Below are 24,521 nucleotides of genomic sequence, written 5' to 3' on the forward strand. Positions count from 1 at the left end.
AACTTGAAGTAAAGCTTCTTTCTTATCAAGAACATAAAACTTGAAAACAAATACAATTAATGTATAATTCATGGCAGATGGTTATGAAGGAGAGGTGCCTATTTTATTTATATATATAATAAATATACTCATCAAGAGATCGATGTGCCCAAAATTTCCTTCCTTGCCGTGACCAAATCGCATGGAAAGAACAATTAAAATCCCAAAAAGACATGCCAAAATTTACTTGACAATTGTTCAGATTCTGTTCTCTTCGTGGAGGAAAATCCTTACAATTCATGATAATCTAATTTGAGAGTCAAATTTTCCCCAGATGAAGAGTACACAATCATCATTTGTGAAGGGGCTAAGTGAAATCAGTAACTAAAGCAAGAAAAAGAAAGAACTCATAAGATACCTGAAACTCTAAGAGATGACAACACAACAAAGATAATCCAAAGCACCATTAAGTAGGCAGAAGTAAGCCAAGCCCACAGCCTCGGCCCTCCCAGCTCAGCCCCTAATGTTAAGCGCCGGAATACCAGAACAGCAATGCAGCCTGCAGAAGTGCAGAAGAAGATTAGCAATGAGAAGCTGAGTCCCTTGGCATTCTTGATCCTCAGAGGTTCCCCTAGCGCAATGAAGTTATATAATGTGTCGATCAGCCATGGGACGCCAATGCCAATATAAATGTTCACTGAGTTGCTGCAGGAAACAAGAAAAACAAAAAAAGACAAGAAAATTAAATTGCTTTAACTCCTGATTTCACTTATAGGTTTTCCGATATATGGGATTGTGGAGAGATTCAAATCTTAGGAGCAAGCGCAACTGAAATTTGAAGAGATTTCGTGAATGATATTAATCATATCTCTAAAAAGTTTAAGAAAGTAAAATATAGTAGAACTAGTTTGTGTTTGAGTTAAATTGAGGTCCTAATTGAGTTAGAAACTGAATAATGAACCTGCAAGCGATATTTGCTATCGCAGAATCTGCTGTTGTCTGCCGTTCAGCAGCAATCTTGCTTGCCACTAAATCCGGCCAAGAGGTTCCGGCTGCCAACGCAGTAAATGCTATGACATATTGATTTATTCCTGCAAAGACATGGAACGTGTGTATAATGTCCTTGCCTCCATTAAATAGACCCTATGCAAAGTAATAACATGGGGAACTAACAAAAGCCTGGGATTTATCTCCAGTCAGGAAGGAAACCTGTGACACAGCTTATTAGATCTGTGAACTGAGTGACAATGTATGCTACTCCACTGATGAAACACAGAGAGCAAAGGAAAGCAATCCACCCATGAGCAATTTGGTAAGGAGGTACCAGAGCAAACAAAAGTCTCCATGGCACAAGGAGTGCCTGCCAGGAAATTCTAGCAAGCCAGCGGCAGGTATTGTTCAATTTTGTCCATTCTGTAAACTTCAGCAGTCAAAAGAGGAAAATTATTCACCAGAGAAAATGACCACTTTCTCAAATTTAATGAAATGAGTATATTGACAGCAGAGTTCAGCAAGTCATATGTGCACTCTGTACTACAACAAGGTTGACATATAAATGTGTTACATAAGGATGCATTTGGTTGCAACGAGTTGACTATTCTATGGCACTACGATTTTATTAATGTAAAATCCTGATTGAAATTTGATTTTCACTATTAATCAAGTCATACGTTTATATCATCAAAATATTTTCATTTATCTAATAGAAAAGAAAAAAACAAAATGTTCTCAGTACAGAAAGCAACCAAACAGTGAAAGTAGAGGAAAAATGAGGTGCCTACTACCAGATTGAATGTTGCACTTGTATGCAAAGGAAAATCCTAGACATAAATTTACATCATCTAGAAAAGGCTAAAAGAACTTCTCAAGAAGAGCAAGAGAGAGAGAGAGAGAGAGAGCAATGCCATAGAGCTAATTCAGGACTTCTATCATTTTCAATGCATTTGGAAAGCCAAAATAACTCAACTATCATTGCTTGGATGGATAAAGGAATCCAAGGGATGCAAAAAGTACAACTGAACCAATTGGCCATAAATAAAAGAACTTTTGGCAAATATATGGAAGATATTAGAGGAATATCTACAAATGCAGAAATAAACTTGAGATAGAAGGTAAATTGTTAAACCACCAAATCTTATTCATATTTAAGTTTTCTTCAACCAAATTTAGCATTAATTCTTTGCACACACATGGACAGAGAGAGAGAGAGAGATCAAAGTATCTACTCCTTATATCAATGATGTGCATGAAACTAAAAGAGTTGCTTTTCAGCCACTATGGTATAAAATTCAGAAATCGAAGAAGAATTTGTATCATATTATACCATGAATGCGTCCACAAATTGCTGCTTCCAAATTGAGAGCACATGTGATTCTCCAAGACAAGTCTTTGTACTAGATCGTTCATTTGAACATTCAGCTCGACCCCTTTGTGGCACATTCTGATATGCAGGATCTGCAAGTTATGCTTTGAGAAGACATTTAGATTTGATTTTTTCAGAGAGAATAAATGCAGTACCATGCATCAGAGCAGAACTCATGACATTTGGTTGATGCTTTCCATCAATTTTCAACATCTAGTATATTTGAAAAAAGTACGATTTTCAAACTAAAATGCCATAACAACCTCGAGATTCACTTTCATGGCTGAGATTTTCTAGCTGTAATATCAATATTGGTAGAACATAAAAGCACAATACTCTCACCTTAAGTGGTTGGCACACATAATGTTGAGAAGGAAAGCATCATTTTGTGGGATTGTCTTTGATTTGGACAGTGGTTCATCTTTTGAACAGGACAAGGTACAAAAAGACCCATTTTATGACATTTTTGCAACGTGCAAACCAGATGGAGCAATTTCTATAATTTTGGTGGGAACACAAGCAAAAATTTTAAGAGGCAAGGTTCAATTCAACTAATACTTTCCCCCACATTTCACTTACATATCCTTTTTTTCCAATTCCTAGTGTGAGTACTCACAATGGACCATAGATACAATGTCATTCATTCAGATTTAGGACCAACTACACATAGATACAATGTAGAGCTATCCCTCCTCTCCAAACATCACGGGGTATTTTTCAGAGATCTGGGGAGGGTATATCTCCTTCATCCTGAATAGCGACTAACCATGCAGAGATAGAACACGGGTTTTCATGTGCCATCAGTTCTTCTGAGATCTAGGAAGAATATATATCTCCTCCCTCCTGACTTGGGATGAAGTATGCAAAGATAGAACATGGTTTTTCATGTGCCATGGATTATTATTCTGAGACCTGGGGAGGATGTATCTCCTTGTTCTTTAGTTTAACTTTCCATTGGATCCAGGTTCCATGTCATTTTTATCTCTGGCAGTACAATGCTTATTCACCCTTTAAATAATTCACTAGCAGAGTTGTTGCTAGTTGGGGCTTTGAAATTGATTTCCCTAGCTGCTCTCTCTCAACCATTAACATTATCTATTTACATAACTTGTATCAAAGACCTCAAACACCATGACAAAAATGGAATTAGTTGCAAATTTTGGATGAAATTAATATAAAGAATGATTATAAACCTTAGGATAATATAAAAACAGAATAGATATATTTCTAATTTTCTATAGTCAGTTGATGTTGATCATAGAATTTTTAGCAAACATCAGAACTCATTAAGGTATCAAGATTACCTGCCTCTCTTGCTGAATGAATGGAAAAATTATCAATAATCCTTCCCCTTTCATCTTCATTAATTTCAAATGTTTCAGAGTACTCAACATGGACATTGTTATCCTGGTCACTTGAAGCAGCCTTTTCTGGCACCCACTCCTCTGGCCTCTCAGTTCTTGCACTAAATCACATGGAAAGGATGAGAAGCCACATATCAACCTTTCTAAAAGTAGTTATCAGTGCAAAAAATGCAAAAATAAAAAATAAACCCATAACAATACAATGGAAGAGACAAGTAGGGCCAGCGCTTATCCTGAGCATAAGCGTGCATCAGCAATAACCCAAACTGGAGCACCGTCAATGAGGCTTCCCACAGGGTAACAATATTTGGAGTCCATACCTGCAAAATAATGAAATATCATTCTCAATAATGATAGCAACCTACTCTAGCCAAAGGAGATATTGTGTGTGGAAAAGGGTGAATACAAGAGAATGCACCCAGTTCAAAGAAAATGGAAACTTGCTAAATAATGATAATAGCATAAAGCACACAAATAGCGTAAAACAAATTTCTTTTGTGGCAAATGGATTGAATAGCACGTTGAGTTCCTGACTTGTTGTTGTCAGAAATACAACAATTAAAATTTATGATGTGGGGTCCACTCGAGCTCGGTGTCGAGTGAAGTGAGGTTTCTGTGAGAGAAGTTGACTCAAGGGAGCTTGTCACAAGGGTGCTGGCCGCAAGGATTTTGCCACTAGGATCTTCCTCCCCACAAGGATTTGTCTTGCCACAAGGATCTTCCTCGCCACAAGGATTCACCTCCGCCACAAGGATTTACCTCCACCACAAGGTCTCGCCGCAAAGTCTTGCCACGAGGATTCGTCTTCACCGCAAGGATTTGACTTCGCCGGAAGGTCTCGTCGCAAGGTCTTGCCACAAGGATTTGACCCTGTTGATGCTCAAGTAACCAGCTCCAGCCCGGCCTTGCAGCAAGGCCTCTTGGGCTTGTCGCGTGCTCCTTGCGATGAGGCCCTTTGGGCTAGCCGCGTGCACCTTGCGGCAAACCAAAGGAGCCTTGCTGTGAGGGCCTTGCGGCAAGCCAAAAGGCCTCGTGGCACCTTGTGCATGGCTACCCTTGCAGCGCCACAAGCCTTGCGGCAGGGAGCGTCTTCCGGGTGAGGCCAAGTGCCCCATTCAGCAAACACCATGTGTCAGCACCTAGCATCCTTGAGAATCGCGCCCTATAAATACCCACTACAAGACAATGAATAGGACTGTCGATTTCAATAAAAATTTCCATACCTTGACTGCATTTTTCACTTTTTTCGTGAATAGTTATCTAGATCTGCTATTGACTTAGGCATTGGAGGGTCATCACGGACGAGGATTCCCGCGAGCCTTCTAACCCATTTTTGAGCATCAACAGAGTCAAATCCTTGTGACAAGACTTTGCAGCGAAGAAAGATCCTTGTGGTGAAGACGAATCCTCGTGGCAAAACCTTGCAGTGAGACCTTGTGACAGAGGTAAATCCTTGTGGCAAGACCTTGTGGCAGAGGTGAATCCTTGTGGCGAGGAGGATCCTAGTGGCAAAATCCTTGCGGCGAGCATTCTTGTGGCAAGCTCCCTTGAGGCAACTTCTCTCACGGCTGCCTCACTTCACCTGACACTGAGCTCGAGTGGACCTTATATCATAAATTTGAATTGTTGTATTTTTGGCAACAACACGACCTAAGCATAACTTTTATGGTTATGTATCATGTGCAATGTAAAATGTGATATTTTAATTAGTAGATCGCAGCAATTAGTATCAAGGAAATAGTAGAGCTGAAAATTGTCGTAGAAACAATCTGGCTTGTTCTACTGCAACATTGGTTGTTATCCATCTGTTCTTTCAACAGAATTCAATTTTCCTACTAATACTTTTTTTCTGATAGCTCCTAAAGGTAGCATTTGATTCCCATCCAACAAATTGCATTCAAGTAAACAATCTCATCGTACAATATACAGGGGATGGTATTACAAGCACATCAAAGAAGGCCCGTGAGATATGTGACCTGTCAGTAGAACGCTTTTAAGCCTTTCCATTGAAATTTAAAGAAACGTACAAACTAGCAATTCAAGCCATAATAAAAAGGAGTAAAAGTTTTATGATCATTATTGAAAAAACATCCATATGTGCATGTTCCACATTTGTCTTAACATCAAAGCAAGCAACAAGCAAAAATGATGGCTTACTCAAGAGGATAATGAAAATTATCACCTCTAGTATTATATATAGCCATATATAAGCCCAAAAGGACCAAATCAGCTCTACTAGCCAAACTCCTAAATCTGATATCTTCTTCAATTCTCCAGCTCTTGGGACCACAACACAAACAGCATGGATAGGAAATAGGTCAAATGCAGCAGAACCAACCAGCGTTCCAGGACCCAAACCTGTTAATTAAGTACAATTTTAAAATCCCATAGCATATAAAAATGTAAACTAACTTTATGCTGATTCCAAGGCAAGAGGAAGCAAAGGTTCAATGTAAATGTTCCCAGAAAGAGCCAATATTGGAGGGCTCAAATATTAATTCGGATAAATTTTTGCTTACTGAAAGCGAGGGGACAATAAATATTTACTCCCAAGCTTATTGCTAAATTTGAAACAATTCTGACTGGAATAGCATAACCAAAGGTCACATACGTAACAAATCAACCTTTATAATATCTTAACTTTTTTAATATATATGAACCCAAAAAAAAAAAAAAAAAAGATACACTATTTTGTCTTTTCTATTTTTGTGTATGGGCATGTCAGCCGGGTGGGCAGAGTTGCTGGAAGTTCCCCCGCCTTTGTTACAATAGAATTGAACAAGAATTTGTCCCACAAAAAAGAAATTGAAGAATTTGAAAAGGTTTTTTTTTTTTAAATTTACAAACAATGGAAAACATGAAAACCCTTTTTAAGATTTTCTCTCTTTTTCACATTCTCAAGAACGGGATGTTAGTAACAAAAATTTAAATTCAGAAAAGTTTGCAGTGGTAAGATACTGGTGTCTAAATGATATTCCTTCCTAGTTCTCGTTAATCTTCTAAATTGGCAAGAAAAGTAATTCCCTCAATAACGTAAACATCATCTTTCACCACTTAAATACAATTTAAGAACTTGTTGGGCTTCCATCACAAGATTGTGTCGCCCTTTCCAAAGATCCATAAAATGCATAATTCTAATTCGGACATAAAAATAAAACATTGTCTGAATCTAGGCTGACATCTGGAATCTCATGTTATTGAAGGGAAAAAATGACAGAACCAGGTAGAGAACGAATGAAAAACCAACCTCCAGCATACAGTTTCCCGATGTTTCTGATGGCATCAATGGTAGCCAAAGAGATTTGCGGGAAGCTAGTTCCAAAGGCCAGCAGAGTAATATCTGCAATTGTGTAATTCCACACTTTTTCGTGTCTAACAGTTTTCTCGTTCGTTGAAGGATTTGTCTCCACAACAGTCCGACTATGCTTAACAACAGTTTCCATAGACCGGAAGAATCGAGCAGTTATAGCTGACAATCCTATGAAACAATAAGCAAGACCAAGAAAATACAAGAATGTCCGGAATCCACCCCCAAGGGAAACTTCACCGCGAAAAATCAAGTAGGATTCACATTTTTCATGCCCAAAAGTACTGGAAATTCCATGTCTGCTCTCAGCAGAACGGTTTTGCATGGAACCCATCCCATTCCCACGCAGTTTGAATTTCACTCTTCAAAGCATATGGTATGGGGGGGGGGGGGGGGGGGGGGTCACTTATCACTTGCTGCAACGCTTCAGTATCTGACAAAAATAAGCAGTTGGGATTAGGAACACAAAGCCATAACCAAATATCAGACACTGAAGGAAAAATATTGCATTCCACCATAATATGCATTCAAAATCCTTACATATAGATTTTTCAGTTGATGGCTCCGTTCAACCCGTTGGAAAACCTTAATCGGCTTTACATGATGGCTTGGTTATACCGCAGAATTACACGGCAAGAAAGGACCGCCGGCCGTACCAGAGGAGGAGAGATATACGAAACGCCGGAGAATCCTCCGGCCGGCGGTATCTGAGGATCGCGGATGTAGCCCTCCAATTTAGAGGCTTAGAAGCGATGACGCAGCGGCCCTGGAATTCAATGGAGAGTTGTACACAAAAGCGAAGCCGTCCATAATTTCATAGAGGCTGGTAGGCAGTGCATGCTGTGGAGAAGACAGGATGTTCGGCAAGGTGGAATTTTTAGTTTCTTTGGCTTCTGGAGAAAAAGATGACCTTTACTCCGTCACCATTCATTCCCCAACCAGTCCTTTCAAGAGATTTAATTATTTAATAAAATTAAATTTAAAAATTATATTTTTTTTTAACTGAACAAGCTCACGCGTTCACGTACAAAGTGATTTTTTTTTTTTTTATTATGCCCCATTATTGGCATCCTCAGCCATTCTGCTTCTAGAGTTACACTGAAAAGGTAAATCAAGAGATGTGCCCAAATGATCAAAGTGATAAGTCTTAACACCACTAATATCACTCCTACGATTTTCTCACAAAAAGAAACATTCTGTTTCCCCTAAGAATTGAACCCACACTAATAATCTCCAAACAAGCTTTCAGCCTACTCTTTTATCACTTGATTATGCCCTTCGAGTAAAAAATGTGATTTTTTTATTCATATATTTGGGAGTTATTCAGCAGAGAATTGAGATGAGATGGCAAACACAATAGATTTAATAATAAAAATATTGTGAAATTATTATTAGGTATTAGCTTACCCATTGGTAATAAATAATGTTATCGAATTTAAGGTCCTAAATTTAAATTACATGAACTTCAATTATTCGGTAGCACAATTTATTTTTATATTTGAAATAATTTATTTATAATTTGTGATTTTGAAGAATTTCGTGAAGAACATTAAATTTATTATATTTTTGAATAAAAAAGTGATTGAAAGTTTTTAAAATCTAAATATAAATTTATAATTAAGTAGTTGGTTTAAAATTAATTGTTTATTTATAAAAAAATAAGAAATTTTATAGGGTGGTTACTTGTGCACAAAAAAAGTTGATAGGTTGTATATTCAAACTTTTACGAGTAAAAATCTGGAAAAAAAAAAATCAGTAAAGAGACTTAAATTAGTATATAATTAATTGATGTATGTATATTGAAGGCGACTTTTGCAGCTGGAGTGATTTCGCTCGCGCGCGCGCGCGTAGGTGGTTGGTGGCGAGGGTTCCAACTGGGGGGTTACATCACCGGAAAATATTTTGCCGCGCGGGGTGCGGCTGTGTGGGCACGATGAGTGGGCAAAAGTAAGTATGGAATATGGATGACCAGGTTAAGTGCAAGAGCGGCTGTGCGGGCCAGATTAGTTAGGTTGGCCAGGTTAAGTGGAAGAGTAGTAGACAATGGTAGTGGGAGCTTAAATGATGAGTAGTGGACAATAATGAAAGTAGAAATTAGTGGATAAGGATGGCTTAATTAATTAAAAAAAGTTTAAATGGAGAATTAGTAGATAAATAAAAGAAGATAACGAGAATGAATAGTGATAAAAAGACTGTTGGAAGTGAGTGTGTGTGGGGTTTTTATCTTTATTTTTTATTTTCTTTTCTTACTTGGTCCCCAAGGTGTTCTAGATTTCCTTAACCCCCAAAGTCTTCTAGAAATACTTGGCCCCCAAGTTCTTTTAGATTGGCTTGGTCTCCAAGTTTTCTTCATGACTAAGAGAATGGAGTGCTTATATATATTGGTTGTGTTAGCTCATTTTGTGTGTGAAGTTTTCAATTCCTTCATAAGTTTTCATGGTTTTCTCTCTTCTCAAATTTTACCTCCCATCTTGAGTTTCCTTCATTAAGAGCAAGCCCGTCTTGAGTTCTGCTAGTTCCGATTGTTCGTGGCTGCCGTTCACTTGAGAGGTTGTTTCATCCTATTGAGACAGTCACCGTAGTCTGCTTGTCGCCGGTGCAGGGCGCTAACTGTCTTCAAGACAACGCAAAGCGCGACTCGACCTACTTTTGTTCCTGGTTCTTCACGTTCCAGAAATTTATCCCTGATAACTGTTCCACCTGCAAGCGTTGTTGTTCAACTGTCTTCTCCACTTTGTTGTTCTAGTCTGGTAACCTCTATTGTTGTTCATTTATTATAAGCTCATATTACCGTTAATATCAGCTGTTATAATAATGGTCAAGTATATAGTATATGTTTCATGTACTGTAACGAGTTAGAACTATTTTCTTGTATCAAGCAAGTTATTTTTGTATAACGTACACATTTATACTCTCTGTCTCCCTAATAAAGATTTAGTGGGTAATAAAGTTTAAATGGAGAATTAGTGGACAAACAAAAGAAGATAATGAGAATGAATAGTGATAAAAAGGCTTAGTGGGTAATAAATAATATTAAATAGATAATGATGAAATTAAAAAAAAAAGTAATTATACTAACCTTCAATTAATTGTCTACAAATAGGTAACGAGAGAGGGGAATTGGAAGTAAAGAACTGACACAATGAGCATAAATAGCAAGGTAAGTGTAAAATGTTTAATTTTATATAGAAGTTGATATTAATAATATTTATTTAAATGATTCTTTATCTTATTGTGTTTAATTTTTTGTTTGAGGAATAATATTAGTGATTTTAACACTATGGATAAATTTTTTCAAAGGGATTATCAAGGCATTAAAAATTAATATTGTAAGAGTTTAATATGTTTTATATGCAAATTATTTTGTCATGACTTATATATAAGGATAATGGAGTGCTTAAGCATGAGGCTATGATTTGAGACTAATAGAGCTTGTATTAGGACTTGGGAAAAGTTGTATGAGGTCACTAAGAGTTTGAAATGGATAAGGTAGACGAGTCTGCATGCATGATTCATTCCATATATTTTCTATAATTGTAATGAATTTATGATTTATTATTTTATATATTACATTTATTGAGTCTTAAAACTCACCCCTTATTACTAACTATATAGATTGCTCAAGTTCTAAAAAAGAAAAAGCGATAATGATGGATGCATCGCCAATAGATGCAGTTGAAAAGTCGTGAGGGGATTTTTTTATGTCATGAGTTTCATGAATAAACTATTTTGGTTTGTATTTTATGTGTGTAGAACAAACAAATCCTATAGCAAAATTGATTTTTTTACTATTTACTAATAAATAATAAATTTATGTAAATTTGTTCTTGTGATCTCATCATACTTCTGTAACAGTTTTAAGAGTCCAAACGTGTAACCCGACCAAGTTTTGAGTGTCCTCTGTTACTATTTTTTTTTTTGAGCTCGAGTTCTCAGCAAGTGAAGGCGACAAAATCTGAATTTCACCTAGAATGTCCTAACTTGTAAGGGTATAATTGACCTTCAAATTTGATGAATGACCATAATTGTAACTGTAAGTTACAATGGCACCAAAGGTGGGACTGAGGCACCGCACTTAATTCATGAGTGAACTAACGAGTTAGGCAAGATTAATCAAAACATATATTTTGGATATCCAACTTTATCCTTTAATAAAAAAAAATATTAAAAATTTATTGTGTTCATACACAAATAAAGAAACCACGAGGAAGTAAGAAATCTGCATAAAACCTTCACTGAAATCATGTAACTTTATCTTATTTCTCATATTCAACATAATAAATTATAATTAACAAGGTATAGCTATTATATCATTTTAATATCGCCTTTTTATGTCAAAATTTACAAAAATAAATGTAATAATTAATTACCCATAATGAGATAATTTCTTCCAAACCCAGAATCGCACTGTGCGAATTAATTATTTTTGAATAGAATGAAGTTGCCTTTTACTCTTGCTCTTGATTAAATTTGTTTTGAAATGCCACTTGTCACTGTCTCAAGTCTTCCAAATTATAAGAATAGAGGAATTATTTTGCCTCAGGGCACAAAAATTTTAGACCAAATGGAAACGTGCGAGGTAAAGGTAAGCGCATCAATGTTGAACAGGACCCCACAACAATATGAATAAAATTTTCCCTGAAAATAAAGAAGGTAAATAGAAGAATGTGGCATCAGCTTCAATTCGTTCACCAGTAATCTTTGCAAGAGCATGTGCCATCAGCAAAATGGTGAAACCTATTGCAATCTCTAATAACAATCTTCCTACGAAAGATCTTAGAAATCATTTTCATAGCAGCGTGGCAATCACAACATATCCTAAGGTTCTTCACTATATGGATTGGTGTACCTGCACGTGTCTTCAAAATGGAAAAGGCAACAGCCAATTTCTCACTGTGAACTGAGAGTGCCATCTCCTTTCCTTCTTCATCCAAGTCCAGCAGTACCTCTTTGGTGTTGCCCACATAACCCTCCATCTTCAATCTCTTCATAATCTCCTCAAGCATTGAATGTATTTCTTTTGCCTCTGGATGAGACTCATCTGCCGCAAAAAACTCATGAATGGCACCACCCACCTCAACCATGCTGCAACCGGGAACTTTTTGAATCCCTTTTGCCTCCATCAGATCTCTAATGTGCCTGGCATCCTCCCATCTACCAGTCTTTGCATACATATTCGATAGAAGGACGTAGGCTCCGCTGTTCGTTGTCTCCAAACCAATCAACTTCTTAAGGGCAATTTCACATGTTCTAATGTCCCCATGCATTCTAGACCCACTCAAAAGAGCTCCCCATACAAGCACATCAGGCTCCATTGGCATGGAGTTTATAACATTCCATGCCTCCTCTATTCGACCAGCTCTTCCATAAAGATCGACCATGCAACCGTAATGCTGAATCAAAGGAGTAATGCCAAAGTCTATTGTCATCCTCTGGAAATAAGACTCCCCTTCACTGGTTAAACCCCCGTGCACGCAAGCACAGAGCAAACCTACGAATGTAATAGCATTAGGTCTCACCCCATGATTCAGCATCTCTGGGAACAAGTCAAGGCATTGCTCACTGTGTCCATGCATGGCCAAACCAGAGATCATGGCACTCCAAGCTATGACATCCTTGTTGGGTCCTAAATTGTTGAACACCCAACTTGCCCTTTCAATGCTCCCACATTTGGCATACATATCAATCAAAGAAGTCCCTAGAACCGCATTAACCTCTATCCCACATTTGTGAATATAGGCATGAGCCCGTTTCCCATGCTCAAGTGTACCTAGCTGCCCACAAGCTGAGAGCACAACAGTCATGGTAAACTCATTGGGCCTAACGTCCTCGGCTTCCCCCTTTAGCATCTCCCTGAACAATGCAAGCGCTTCTTTGCCATCACCGGAACTAACGTACCCACTCATCATACAACTCCAAGAGATTACGTTTCGTTCAGGCATTTCATCAAACAACTCGCGTGCAACATCGATGCGACCCACTTTAACATTGGCATTCAACATGGAATTCCTGGAGGGTAAGTCCGGTTGGGGGATCTCATCAAATACTTGTTGGGCGAAACCCAGATTGCCACAAGCGGAGTACATGGTGATGAGAGAAGCTTGGATAAACGGGTCGGCGTCGAGTCCGAAGCAAATGATCTGGGAATGAATGCTCCGTCCAGAGTGAAGGTGAGATGAAGAACGGAAAGACTGGAGCAGGAAAGGGAAAGTGTGGAAATCGGGGGGGACGCCGTGAAACCGCATGCGGAGGAATATGGAGACGGGAGAATTAGCGGGAGGAGCCTTGCCTTGGACACGGGCTCGAATGATAGTGTTCCAGACGAAGGATTCGACGGTAGGATGGGAAAGGTAAAGACTTGGGTGTGTTAAAGATATCAGTTTGTCTTTGGCCAAACTTCTCATTGCCGATCCATAAAAGTGACAGTGAAACAAACTTTTTATGACCCAAGAAAGAAGAAAAACCAAAGGCGAAGAACCCTAGATTAAATGCATTAAAGATATCAGTTTGTTTTACGGAGGAATGGTTGCTGGGTCTGGGCGTAACATTTTCAATTTCAACTATTAGCTCCTCATTCTCTCTCTCTCTCTCTCTCTCTTTTTACTTCATCGGTTTTGTTCATCTTCGCTTTTGAGTTTGTTTCACTCTCTCTCCCTCGCTTTTCCCTCTTTCCACCCTTTTTGTTTGCCTCTGTTTTTCTCTTTATAATCTAAACCAAATGCACCATGTTACCTGTTTATAACTATTTATTTTTTTTACATTTACGTGTAATATTACAAATACCATCGCGTTTGGTTTGAGTCTATGCTTATCAAATGTCACACGGCTAAATCATACCAAAGTTCACAATTTTTGTGTTCTTTTTAATTTGGTTACTAAACTTCAATTCCTTATAAAGTGATAATAAAACTTTAAAATGTTTTGCAATATGATTACTAAAGTAGTTTTTGAATAATTTTTTACCAAAATTACTGACGTGACAGTGGCCACATCATTGCCACGTCAGCACCACATCATCGCCATGTCAACAATTTTAGCTAGAAACCATCAAAAAAATCACTTTAGTGACCACATTACAAAATATTTTAAAATTTTGTTATCATTTTGTAAAAAATTAAAATTTAATTATCAAATTAAAAAGAATACCAAAATTCTGTGACCCTTAGTATGATTTATCCCACAATTCTGCATTCATGTACAACAAATTCACCATATCCATACAAAAACGAGATATTTGTATAAAATTTCCTTCATTAGTTATAAAGGAGAGAGGGCGGACCCAGCCCATGGGTAGGGTGGGCTCCATTTTTCTTAAAAAAAAAGTGAACTTTTAAGTCTGAAAAAAATAATTTTAGCCAGCCCAAATATATTATCAGCTTAAACCTAAAATAAATCTCTAATCTTTTAACTTTCAAATCTCAAAATTAAACCTAAAATAAATCTCTAATCTTTTAACTTTCAAATCTCAAAATTAAACCTAAACTCAATCCTTCACTGCTGCAATCTTCTTCTTCACAATCAGCAATCAGCTCTCTTCAATCTTCAACTTCCTCAGGTAAGCCATCTCTTCTCACTACTTCTTCCATTTATATACTTCAAAATCTATTTTCTCTAGTACTTCAAGTTACCCAAATGGTCCCACAATACTTCTCCTTCAAATTCTATATTCCCATCTAAAATTAAAAAAATCCAAGCCTTCGTATGAATGTATTATTGAACCACTTGAAATTAATATCTCATATTATAAATGTAATCATGAAAAATGAATCTCGATATCATAAAATCTATTAGACAAATAAGATGAGCTTCGAAGAACATATATTGATATGGGACCGTGTCAATCTATTTATAAATATCCTTATGTAAAATTTGGAGCTCCAAATCGTCGATTTCAATCCACTTAGTTCATACAACATCCGTGATTTGAGTTTTATGTGGAAAAAGAAAATGTATTTTGTTTTTCATGTTATTTTTTTAAAAGGAATACATCATAACTTGAAACATTCTTGGTCAAAGGGTTAAAAAATTGGAAGAGAGTTAATTATAAAGATTGTCCATTTGAGAAAATATGAAAGAGACGGTAATTGATTACATTACATTGCTATGAAAAAATAGAAAAACTTGAGAATTCTAAATCAATATATTGAGAGAATGATACGCAAATAACTACTTATAATGGAAGACTACTATCACTTTTAGATATTCAATATTATAATAGATTTTTAATTGATGGAGTTGAATAATAAATTTATCAATAAAATAATATAACTTCTTAAGCTATGTGTTATACGCTATTCCCGCATCACCCCTTATGGGTCAGGCTCAGTCTAATGAGCCGGTCCAATCACCCAGAGCTCAGAAAGTCAAGGTGACCTCGTCAAAGGAAGTCCTTACACCATCGAAGTCCGAATCCCATAAAGCAAACACCTTGCGAGCTCCTGGTAAAACCCCCTAGCGAGCTCTCAACGATCAACTGACGGGCTCGCAGCAAAACCCTCAGTTCGTTGGATCGCCCAGGTTGCTGGCCTAAGACCGTCAGCTCGCATAAGTGGTAAAGCTGTTTAGAAGTCAGATGTAGGGACTATTCACTTTACCTGCAACAGCCTATGCCCCTCATAATGAGGATCTCACTCCCGATTTTGTGTAGATGATAAAGGCTGTTTGTCCCCCATTATGTAATCATTGTATTTCTATATGTTATATAAATTGTAAAAGCCCCTCAGTATAAATAAAAATCATAGATATCATGAGGGGCAATGATAGGGAGAATAATCAGATACCGCCATTCTGAGAAAATAACCAGAGTGTGATCGTGGAGTAGGTATCGTTCTGGTCGAACCACGTAAAAAATCCTAATGTTTACTCACGTCTAAAACCTTTGTATTCTTCTTCTCGACGCTTTGGACTTATTCACCGTGGCCCAAAACGAATCACGGTCGGCTGAAATTGAACGTCGACACTATACGAGTCTTTAAGTCCTATGAATGGTTTCAAATCATTCTCTATAGATACTATTTATGGTTTAATTGAGAAATTTTATTCTTTGAATTTTAATAAAGAATATATAAGTGATTTGAGGAGACCGTTGGATCATTACAAGTTTGATATAATTTGGCATCTGTAGTTTTAGAATCTTAATTATTTTCCTCAATTATGTCAAATGTTAGTTGAAACGAATAAGTCATATCATTATTTCTTTATTGAGAGGTTGATTTGTTCTAAAGCAACAATAGAATGAGTTTTTTTAGGGATGAAACTCATCAAAACATCACTTCATAATAAAATAGAGAATAACTTTTTAGCAAATGACATGATTATCTATATTGAGAAAGATATTGGTCTTACTATTGATACAAAGGTACTCATTGACAAATTTGATCTTTTAAAAAATTGCAAGTTACGATTTTAAATAGTTTTATAAAGAATTTGTATCGTACATTTTTTATTTTTTATTTTTAAATTAATAAATTATGTTAAATATACGTATTAAATTCGTTAAACTCTTATTTTTATTATTATTATTTTTTAATGAAGTTCACGATTGAAAAAGAAATAATTTAAGTCCCGCAAGTAAAAAATCCTAGATCTACCCGTGGCCGAAAGCACGGACAGCCTATCTTAAATTCTCTCCTAGAGGAACTTCTCCAGCGAGGCAATCTCCATGATCTTGTCTTCCACAGGGCTTCCCACAGTCGATCACGAACGTAGCTCCCTTCTTCTTCACGTTGGGCCCCGCCGCTGCTTCTCTTGACTCACCTTCGAGTCCTAACTCTGCAATTCAATGCCGTCAACAAAAATTGTCGAGATATTAGGATTTCGTTAAAAAGATTGGGAACGTTTGCGTGCCGTTGGTGATGTTAAAGCGGCTGTCGAATTAGAGCAAAGATGGAGGCCACTCAGGCCAGAGAAACAAAATGAATCAATCTATTAAATTAAAATTGCTAGGGAGCTGAGCACTTACAGTTACAGCCCAAAGAGAAATAATGGACTCGTCGTCTTTTGAAGCCCAGGCCTATGTTATAGCCCAAACCTTAAGGTGCTAATTAAAGAGCATAGGTTTCACTAATCGTGCCCTTAAATTTTAAGCCACAATAATTAGATTCACATTTGTGTAACATTTGCTATTTTGTTAATAATAAAATACCAAACAATCAGAATTTTTTTTAAAAAAAAAAATTACCTTTCAAATCAATATACTCCCTAAAAGTTACTCGGCAAATTTTTATTCAATATCATTTCTTATGTATGAAAGGTGTTCGTTATTTTAAATAAAATTATAATTACAAACTACTTCTCGTCATGGTCATGTTATTCTAGTGATATTCTAAAATAAAATACAAGTCTCTCAACAGAAAGAAAAATGGAAACACGGAGAGAGGAGGAGAAAACAAAAGGTGACGTGAAAAACAGTCGGTTAAATATTCGTCCAAATTCAAGGAGATGCAGAACAGATACCCCCACAACAGCAAATTCGTAAAAACCATACTCGCAGACAGCGCCTAGCCACTTGAGAGAACTGCTCTCACTGATATCGCTTTTTTTCATCTGCAAGGGGCAAGCAATGGATCCATCCATAACCATCACCCATCCTATAAATAATCGACATTTATTATGATGTATTTCCTTTTCCAAAGGACTATAACATAAGCAAGCAACGAGAGGGGGAACGTTCTTAGAACATCGCCAGCAAGCATTCACCCTGCAAAATAAGGCCTAGACATACAATTAACGTTTATCACGTCCCAATTCTAGGTTTGCTGCAGTGATTAAAACTTTAAAAGGAACCAAAATCACTGAAACATACTTGTCAAAGAGAATAACTCACAAACTACCAAACAAGCCCAACTAAATTGAAAGATTCAACAGCCACACTTGTAAGAAAGAGGCTCTAGAAAGTCAAGCCAAGTACAAGATAATATTTTGATAAAACACAGCACCGAAACTTCATTCTTCTTCCTCCCCCTCATTCTCCGCAATGTTGAAGTACCGTAGCTCATACACATTTCGCTCTTTGTTGGAAGCAATTACTCGCAGCCAATCCCTCACATTATGCTTCTTCAAGTACTTCTTTGTCAAGTATTTAAGATACCTAGAGAGCAAAAAAAATATGAGTGCCAACTAAAATATAACATCCAGCTTTAGGACTGATACAATGATATAACCTAATCCAAGGTAGAACTGTGAAGGGTAGATCAAGCCACATAAAACCTAATCCAAGACTATATAAGAAAACAATGGGGGGCATAATTTGGTTGAATAATAAGCCTCGAACAACCATGTGGATTACAGATGTAGAAAACATACATCTGTAACACAAGTATATAGTTTACTTCATTAAGCAACGATCTGATGCAACTAGAAGTATTCAACATCTGCCACCAATACAATAAAACAATACCATCTAAAGTATGTTTTCCTTAAATCCCTTGTCAAATACTTGCACCTAGGGCAGCCCTAAATTCCCCACTGCCCTTTAAAATATAGTTTTGTTAGTACTATAACGAACAACATACCATGTTTGTGATTGGTCAACATGATAAAATAGGTACCGTTTCAGATGTCTTGCTATATATAAATCAATAATACATTATTTTTTAATGCATTATACAAAAATTACACACAGAACAAAAACACAGCACAAAATCCCATTAAATTATGTCAAAACTCAAAAATAATTACAGTTTTTTTTTTTTTTTGGGCAAAGTACACAGATTTTAGTTCCAGAAAACAATTCAGACAAAAAGGTTTCTCCACAATTCACAGAGAGAGAGAGAGAGAGAGAGCAAATGCTGGTCCTGATCAGTCAGTGTTTTGTACAATTTCTCTTCAAATTGTGATAATTATTTTTTCCCTTTATTCTTAATTTTCTTCTGTTTCTAAATAATTCAATATTATATTGACATGCAACAATTTTAGTTCTAAATGGGAATAGTACAATTGTACAAATAAAGGAAGTAAAAAAAAAAATTTAAACAAAACAGCTACCCTGGATATGACATCAGAATTCTGAGACGTGTTTATAAATGAAAAACAGGAAGAAGGGACACTCACGAAAAAAAGATCATCGCGTTGAAAAGAGAAGACTTCAACACACAGAAGATGACAAAAGTTTTTTTATTTCTATACATATCTATATGGGAAGTGCCTTTTGAATTACCTCTTCTTTTATGGGGTCAATGTTGAAGTTTTCTTAATCGATTACCTACCAGTTGGCTTTTATGAGGATCGTTTTGAATTGCCTGTGGTCCTCCACCGAAATTGGCTTTTTTTTCTATTTTTTTTTTTTTTGGTGCGATTGAGGGGAGGAGGGCACCAGACTACCAGAGAAGTCCAATTTCAGCGGAAAAGGAGAGTTCTCTGGTTCCTGGCATGAGAATCATACCTGGTTCTACTTCCCCATTGGAACCAGAGTTCAGATCTGATTATCAGGGTATCCAGCTCTAGAGAGGAAAAAAAAAAAAGCATTAACTTACTCACAAGACAAGCATGCGAGAGGGAGAGTGAGTGAGTGTGAGCCTCCAATGTAAGCAAATGAGATGTTGTGGGTTTGGGATTGGAGCTTACTGGTGGAAGGCCAGAATTTTTCTTTACTGGCCAGTGCCCCTGCCTCCACTACCAACCAGTACCATAACCAAAAATGAAAGCATTTTTGGTACCGAAAACTGTTCAGTAACGGAAGAACATGCTAGGGTAGTACATAGACCTGAACCTCCAATGGCCTCAACCTGAACGTCCATGGCCTCAATATAACCATGTATGCATTAGTTGGCTCAAGATCAAATGATATTAAAATTATTTCGTGCCATAGATCAAATAGTTGTTCCACCGAAGTGAACCTCTAGTGTTCTACAGACTCAAGACCTAGGCAGATTTAAGCCTCGTAGATTGTTGATTATGACTTTTCCAATAAGTTTTTAACGCAAACAATCATCTAGTCTTTCTGCAATATAGTAGACAGTCTAGATGTTTAACAAATGATTCAAAACAAGCCCAACATCACTGCCCTTCTAGCTAGATACATATCTTAACAACTGAAACATGTAACCTTAAAGCACGAACTTCAGTTAAAAAAAAAAAACCCACGAAGTTCCGTTCGATAAGGCAAAAATCCAGAATACTAAAGTTACGGTTTGTCTTGTACGGACGAGTTCGAACTGACGAACTATGATGAATGAAGAGAATGCAATGAAGAGCATTAACAATAATGAGTAGTACCGTTTAGAGAATGTGGAGTCGGAGGTGACGGTGATCTTGGTCTTCTCGCGAGTGACGGTGATGGAGTCCCCGAGAGCACCAGCCTTGCCGCCGACCTTAATTCTCTCCTGGAGGAACTTCTCCAGCGAGGCGATCTCCATGATCTTATCCTCCACCGGCTTCCCACAGTCGATCACGAACGTTGCTCCCTTCTTCTTCCCCTTGGCTCCCGCCGCAGTTCCTCGACTCATCTTTGCTGCCTAACTCTGCAATCCAACATCAACAACCAAAATCCATCAGATCTGAGAGAAAACAATAGAGATTCAGCCTAGAGAAGAGATCGAAAAGTACCGTTCCGTATAGCGAAGCGGCTCGCTGCGTGGATGTAATAGCGATGGGAGGGTAGAATGGCTTAAACGAGAGAGAGGCCTTAGGGTTTTGTAATGTTACATTCTTTGTTGGGCCTTTTTGTCTCGGCCCAGAGTAAGCTTCGCTCTTGTAAAGCCCAGCCCTGAGAGATTTTTTTGACGGCCCAGCTGGAAAATGCTGAGCAAAGAATGTTTGAATTTTTTTGGAACGTCCTTTACTCCATGCATGTTCTAATTAGTTGGGTGGTGTCACAATCATATGTTACATAAATTTATAGAGGTTAGAAGGGTTTATGAATCTAATTTACCAAAAGAAATTCTTAACAGAAGTTTTACCCAGAATATGTAAATGGCTCAATGGACTTATACTGCACAAACTTAACTTCTCTCAGAAAGTAGAACCTCGAACGATCACAATAAAAGACCATTATAAACTCATTAGAATTGCAATCTCTCTCTCTCAATATACATGGAAATAAATAATAATAATTGATTTAAAGCGTGTGTTGATATATATGATGTTGTAAATGAATATACAGTACACGGAACGCATTGGCCAAACAGCAACGGGGTCTTGCAAAAATAATTAGACTGCATTCTCTTTACTTTTCAATTTTCAATTTTCAATTTTGTATTCATTTTCAATTTTTTGTTTTGATAGTCTGTTTTTAGAAAATTAAAAACTCGTTCTCTTTGTCATTTTGAAAAATTATTTCTCAAAATAGAAAATTAGAAAATAAGTTATTTTTGAAATTTTGAAAATAATTTTTTAATAATATTTTATTCAATAAATTTGATTATTCAGTAAATTAGAAATATTTAATGTTAATATATTATTAAAAAAATGTATACATTTTAAAGTTAATAAATTTTATAATTTTTTTATTATAATAATAAAATATAAATAAATAAATATATTTTGAGTTTTGAATTTATTTTGGATGAAAATATTTAAAAAAAATTATTATTTTGAGTTTTCTTTATAATTTTTTTTATTTTTAAAAATATATTTTTAAAAACAATAAAACAACACGTTTTTATTAATTTTAAAAATTAAAAATAACTTAAAAATAATAAAAAGAACACAATCTTAGGTTTTCTTTCCTGCACTCAGGAGTAATGGAAGTTGGTGCAGTTGAACAAATTCCAAGGCATTTGAAAAGAAACCAATACCAGACAGTTGGATGAACCTGAATTAGACACCCTGAACCACCAAGATTGATTGGTGAATTCATTAAACTAACACTATTAACTCTACAACTACAAATAATTTATTTGTAATGTTTAATTATCAATAAATGAAATCATTCTCGATGCAAACATTACTGAAACTAATTAACTGGGTCCAGTGGTTCTTAATTACAAGTTAGAACCAGAAGAAGCAAATCCAGAAAGTACTATTAAGAGAATCGATAAATCTATTTGGATAGAATTTATTTGGATAAAAAGACATTTAATACTTGTTTTATATTATTTTATAATATTTTAATTATATTAAACAAAATAGAAAGACAATTTTAATCTTATAAAAATTCTATCTCTTTACTCGCTTAAAACTACTGCCCAACATATTAAAGCTGCACATTTTCAAAGCAAACAAAAATTAATTATGAAAATGAATAATAACAATTATGACACTTAGGTGGCAACACACCATTGGTTGTAATCAATGTATTCTCTTTCTATTTTATTTCATTCATGGATTATTTTACTTTATCCAAATTGATCAATATATCGAGTTAATTGTGATTTCAAGGTTCTCCTCGTCGGCCCTTTATATAGAGATTCATGGAATGTGCAGTAGTACTGTAGTCTGTAATAATATAGCCAATTAATCATGCATACACTGTGTAGAGAAAAAAATATATTATTTTTTTTTCTTAAATAAAAGATTCAGCGAGATGCAATGCTTGCGGGGTTGCATCTAAGATGTAGTTCGCCAGCATTGCACCTGGCGGACTACATTTAGATGGAGTTTGTCAGAAATTGGGGGTTGCCTGAATTATTTGACGAATTTCATTACTAATATTTTTGTTATTTGATGTCTTTAATGATCTCGTGCATCAATCAATTCAAGCAAAGTAGAATAATCTGTATTTAAAGCCATTATGACTCTTCAGATTCTAAAAATTTATTAAATCAGGTGAGAGAATAAAAAGAGTATTATTGGTAAATAAAATGTTAAATGACATAATTATCCTAACATCAATAATTGAAATGACAAAAAAGGACAATTCTATCTGGATAGATTCTATCCAAATAGCAAGGTCTAGAATCGATAAATCTATTTGGATAGAATTTATCCGGATAGAAAGACATTTAATGTTTGTCTTATATTATTTTATAATATTTTAATTATATTAAACAAAACAGAAAGACAATTTTAATCTTATAAAAATTCTAGCTCTTTACTCGTTTAAAACTCCCGCTTAAAACTACTGCCCCACATATTAAAGCTGCACATTTCCAAAGCAAACAAAAATTAGTTATGAAAATGAATAATGACAATTATGACACTTAGGTGGTAATACACCATTGGTTGTAATCAATGTATTCTCTTTCTATTTTATTTTATTCATATATTATTTTACTTTGTCCGAATTGATCAATATATCGAGTTAATTGTGGTTTCAGGGTTCTCCTCGTCGGCCCTTTATATAGAGATTCATGGAATGTGCAGTAGTACTGTAGTCTGTAACAATATAGCCAATTAATCATGCATACACTGTGTAGAGAAAAAAATATATTACTTTTTTTTCTTAAATAAAAGATTCAGCGAGATGCAGGCCGCCAGCGGATGCAGATGTAACATCCGATGGCGGGCTGCATCTAAGATGCAGTGTTGGCGGGGTTGCATCTAAGATGTAGTCCGCCAGCATTGCATTTGGCGGACTGCATTTAGATGGAGTCCATCAGAAATTGGGGGTGGGGGTTGTCTGAATTATTTGGCGAGTTTCATTACTAATATTTTTGTTATTTGATGTCTTTAATGATCTCGTGCATCAATCAATTCAAGTAAAGTAGAATAATCTGCATTTAAAGCCATTATGACTCTTGAGATTCTAAAAATTTATTAAATCAGGTGAGAGAATAAAAAGAGTATTATTAGTAAATAAAATGTTAAATGACATAATTATCCTAACATCAATAATTGAAATGACAAAAAAGGACAATTCTATCTGGATAGATTCTATCCAAATAGCAAGGTCCAGAATCGATAAATCTATTTGGATAGAATTTATTCGGATAGAAAGATATTTAATGTTTGTTTTATATTATTTTATAATATTTTAATTATATTAAACAAAACAGAAAAATAATTTTAATTTTATAAAAATTCTAGCTCTTTACTCGTCTAAAACTCCCGCTTAAAACTACTACCCAACATATTAAAACTGCACATTTCCAAAGCAAACAAAAATTAGTTATGAAAATGAATAATAACAATTATGACACTTAGGTGACAATACACCATTGGTTGTAATCAATGTATTCTCTTTACATTCTCTTTCTATTTTATTTTATTCACGGATTATTTTACTTTGTCCGAATTGATCAATATATCGAGTTAATTGTGGTTTCAAGGTTCTCCTCGTCGGCCCTTTATGTAGAGATTCATGGAATGTGCAGTAGTACTGTAGTCTGTAACAATATAGCCAATTAATCATGCATACACTGCGTGAAGAAAAAAATATATTACTTTTTTTTTTAAATAAAAGATTCAGCGAGGTGCAGCCCGCCAGCGGATGCAGATGTAGCATCCGATGGCGGGCTGCATCTAAGATGCAGTGCTGGCGGGGTTGCATCTAAGATGTAGTCCGCCAGCATTGCATCTGGCGGACTGCATTTAGATGGAGTCCATCAGAAATTGGGGGTTGCCTAAATTATTGGGCGAGTTTCATTACTAATATTTTTGTTATTTGATGTCTTTAATGATCTCGTGCATC

The 24,521-nt window shown here is 35.9% G+C and overlaps 3 protein-coding genes and 1 long non-coding RNA gene across 6 annotated transcripts; 1 reads left to right on the forward strand and 3 right to left on the reverse strand.

Annotated features, from left to right (window-relative positions):
- Nucleotides 1–194: 194 nt before the first annotated feature.
- Nucleotides 195–7,941, reverse strand: LOC127804092 (magnesium/proton exchanger-like). 3 transcript variants are annotated; one of them, XM_052340841.1, is made up of 9 exons: nt 7,553–7,941; nt 6,953–7,445; nt 5,888–6,063; nt 3,907–4,025; nt 3,646–3,806; nt 2,303–2,433; nt 1,189–1,399; nt 941–1,070; nt 195–538 (listed from the first exon to the last, which is right to left on the reverse strand). In XM_052340841.1, exons 2-9 carry the CDS (start codon nt 7,344–7,346, stop codon nt 493–495), a joined length of 1,368 nt encoding a protein of 455 aa, XP_052196801.1. In that variant the 5' UTR covers nt 7,347–7,445; nt 7,553–7,941; the 3' UTR covers nt 195–492. The 3 variants fall into 3 exon arrangements, with proteins under 3 accessions (XP_052196801.1, XP_052196793.1, XP_052196786.1); XM_052340833.1 differs by having other exon boundaries at nt 195–684; nt 3,919–4,025; nt 7,553–7,940; XM_052340826.1 differs by having other exon boundaries at nt 195–684; nt 7,553–7,940.
- Nucleotides 7,942–9,429: 1,488 nt separating this feature from the next.
- On the forward strand, nt 9,430–17,041 carry LOC127804124 (uncharacterized). The gene is made up of 3 exons (XR_008023655.1): nt 9,430–9,762; nt 10,116–10,172; nt 16,693–17,041. It is a non-coding gene; the product is annotated as an uncharacterized LOC127804124 (long non-coding RNA).
- LOC127804084 (pentatricopeptide repeat-containing protein At3g62890) lies at nt 11,575–13,705 on the reverse strand. The gene has a single exon (XM_052340814.1). It carries the CDS (start codon nt 13,414–13,416, stop codon nt 11,701–11,703), a length of 1,716 nt encoding a protein of 571 aa, XP_052196774.1. The 5' UTR covers nt 13,417–13,705; the 3' UTR covers nt 11,575–11,700.
- A 702-nt stretch (nt 17,042–17,743) lies between the features above and the next one.
- On the reverse strand, nt 17,744–20,676 carry LOC127792935 (60S ribosomal protein L22-2). The gene is made up of 3 exons (XM_052323619.1): nt 20,558–20,676; nt 20,228–20,472; nt 17,744–18,101 (listed from the first exon to the last, which is right to left on the reverse strand). Exons 2-3 carry the CDS (start codon nt 20,455–20,457, stop codon nt 17,957–17,959), a joined length of 375 nt encoding a protein of 124 aa, XP_052179579.1. The 5' UTR covers nt 20,458–20,472; nt 20,558–20,676; the 3' UTR covers nt 17,744–17,956.
- Between the last annotated feature and the right edge of the window lie 3,845 nt (nt 20,677–24,521).

Source organism: Diospyros lotus, chromosome 1, assembly GCF_014633365.1.
Source record: "Diospyros lotus cultivar Yz01 chromosome 1, ASM1463336v1, whole genome shotgun sequence".
Lineage (NCBI taxonomy): Eukaryota > Viridiplantae > Streptophyta > Magnoliopsida > Ericales > Ebenaceae > Diospyros > Diospyros lotus.

Bases quoted from the DNA above. Each gene is read 5' to 3' on its own strand.
- LOC127804092 (XM_052340826.1), bottom strand. From the start codon at position 7,346: ATGGGTTCCATGCAAAACCGTTCTGCTGAGAGCAGACATGGAATTTCC. The intron at 6,064-6,952 runs GTTGGTTTTTCA...CTTAATTAACAG, and splicing joins CGGGAAACTGTATGCTGGAG to GTTTGGGTCCTGGAACGCTG. The intron at 685-940 runs GTTCATTATTCA...TGTTTCCTGCAG, and splicing joins ATAGCAAATATCGCTTGCAG to CAACTCAGTGAACATTTATA.
- LOC127804084 (XM_052340814.1), bottom strand. From the start codon at position 13,416: ATGAGAAGTTTGGCCAAAGACAAACTGATATCTTTAACACACCCAAGT.
- LOC127792935 (XM_052323619.1), bottom strand. From the start codon at position 20,457: ATGAGTCGAGGAACTGCGGCGGGAGCCAAGGGGAAGAAGAAGGGAGCA. The intron at 18,102-20,227 runs GTACTACTCATT...TTTGCTCTCTAG, and splicing joins GACTCCACATTCTCTAAACG to GTATCTTAAATACTTGACAA.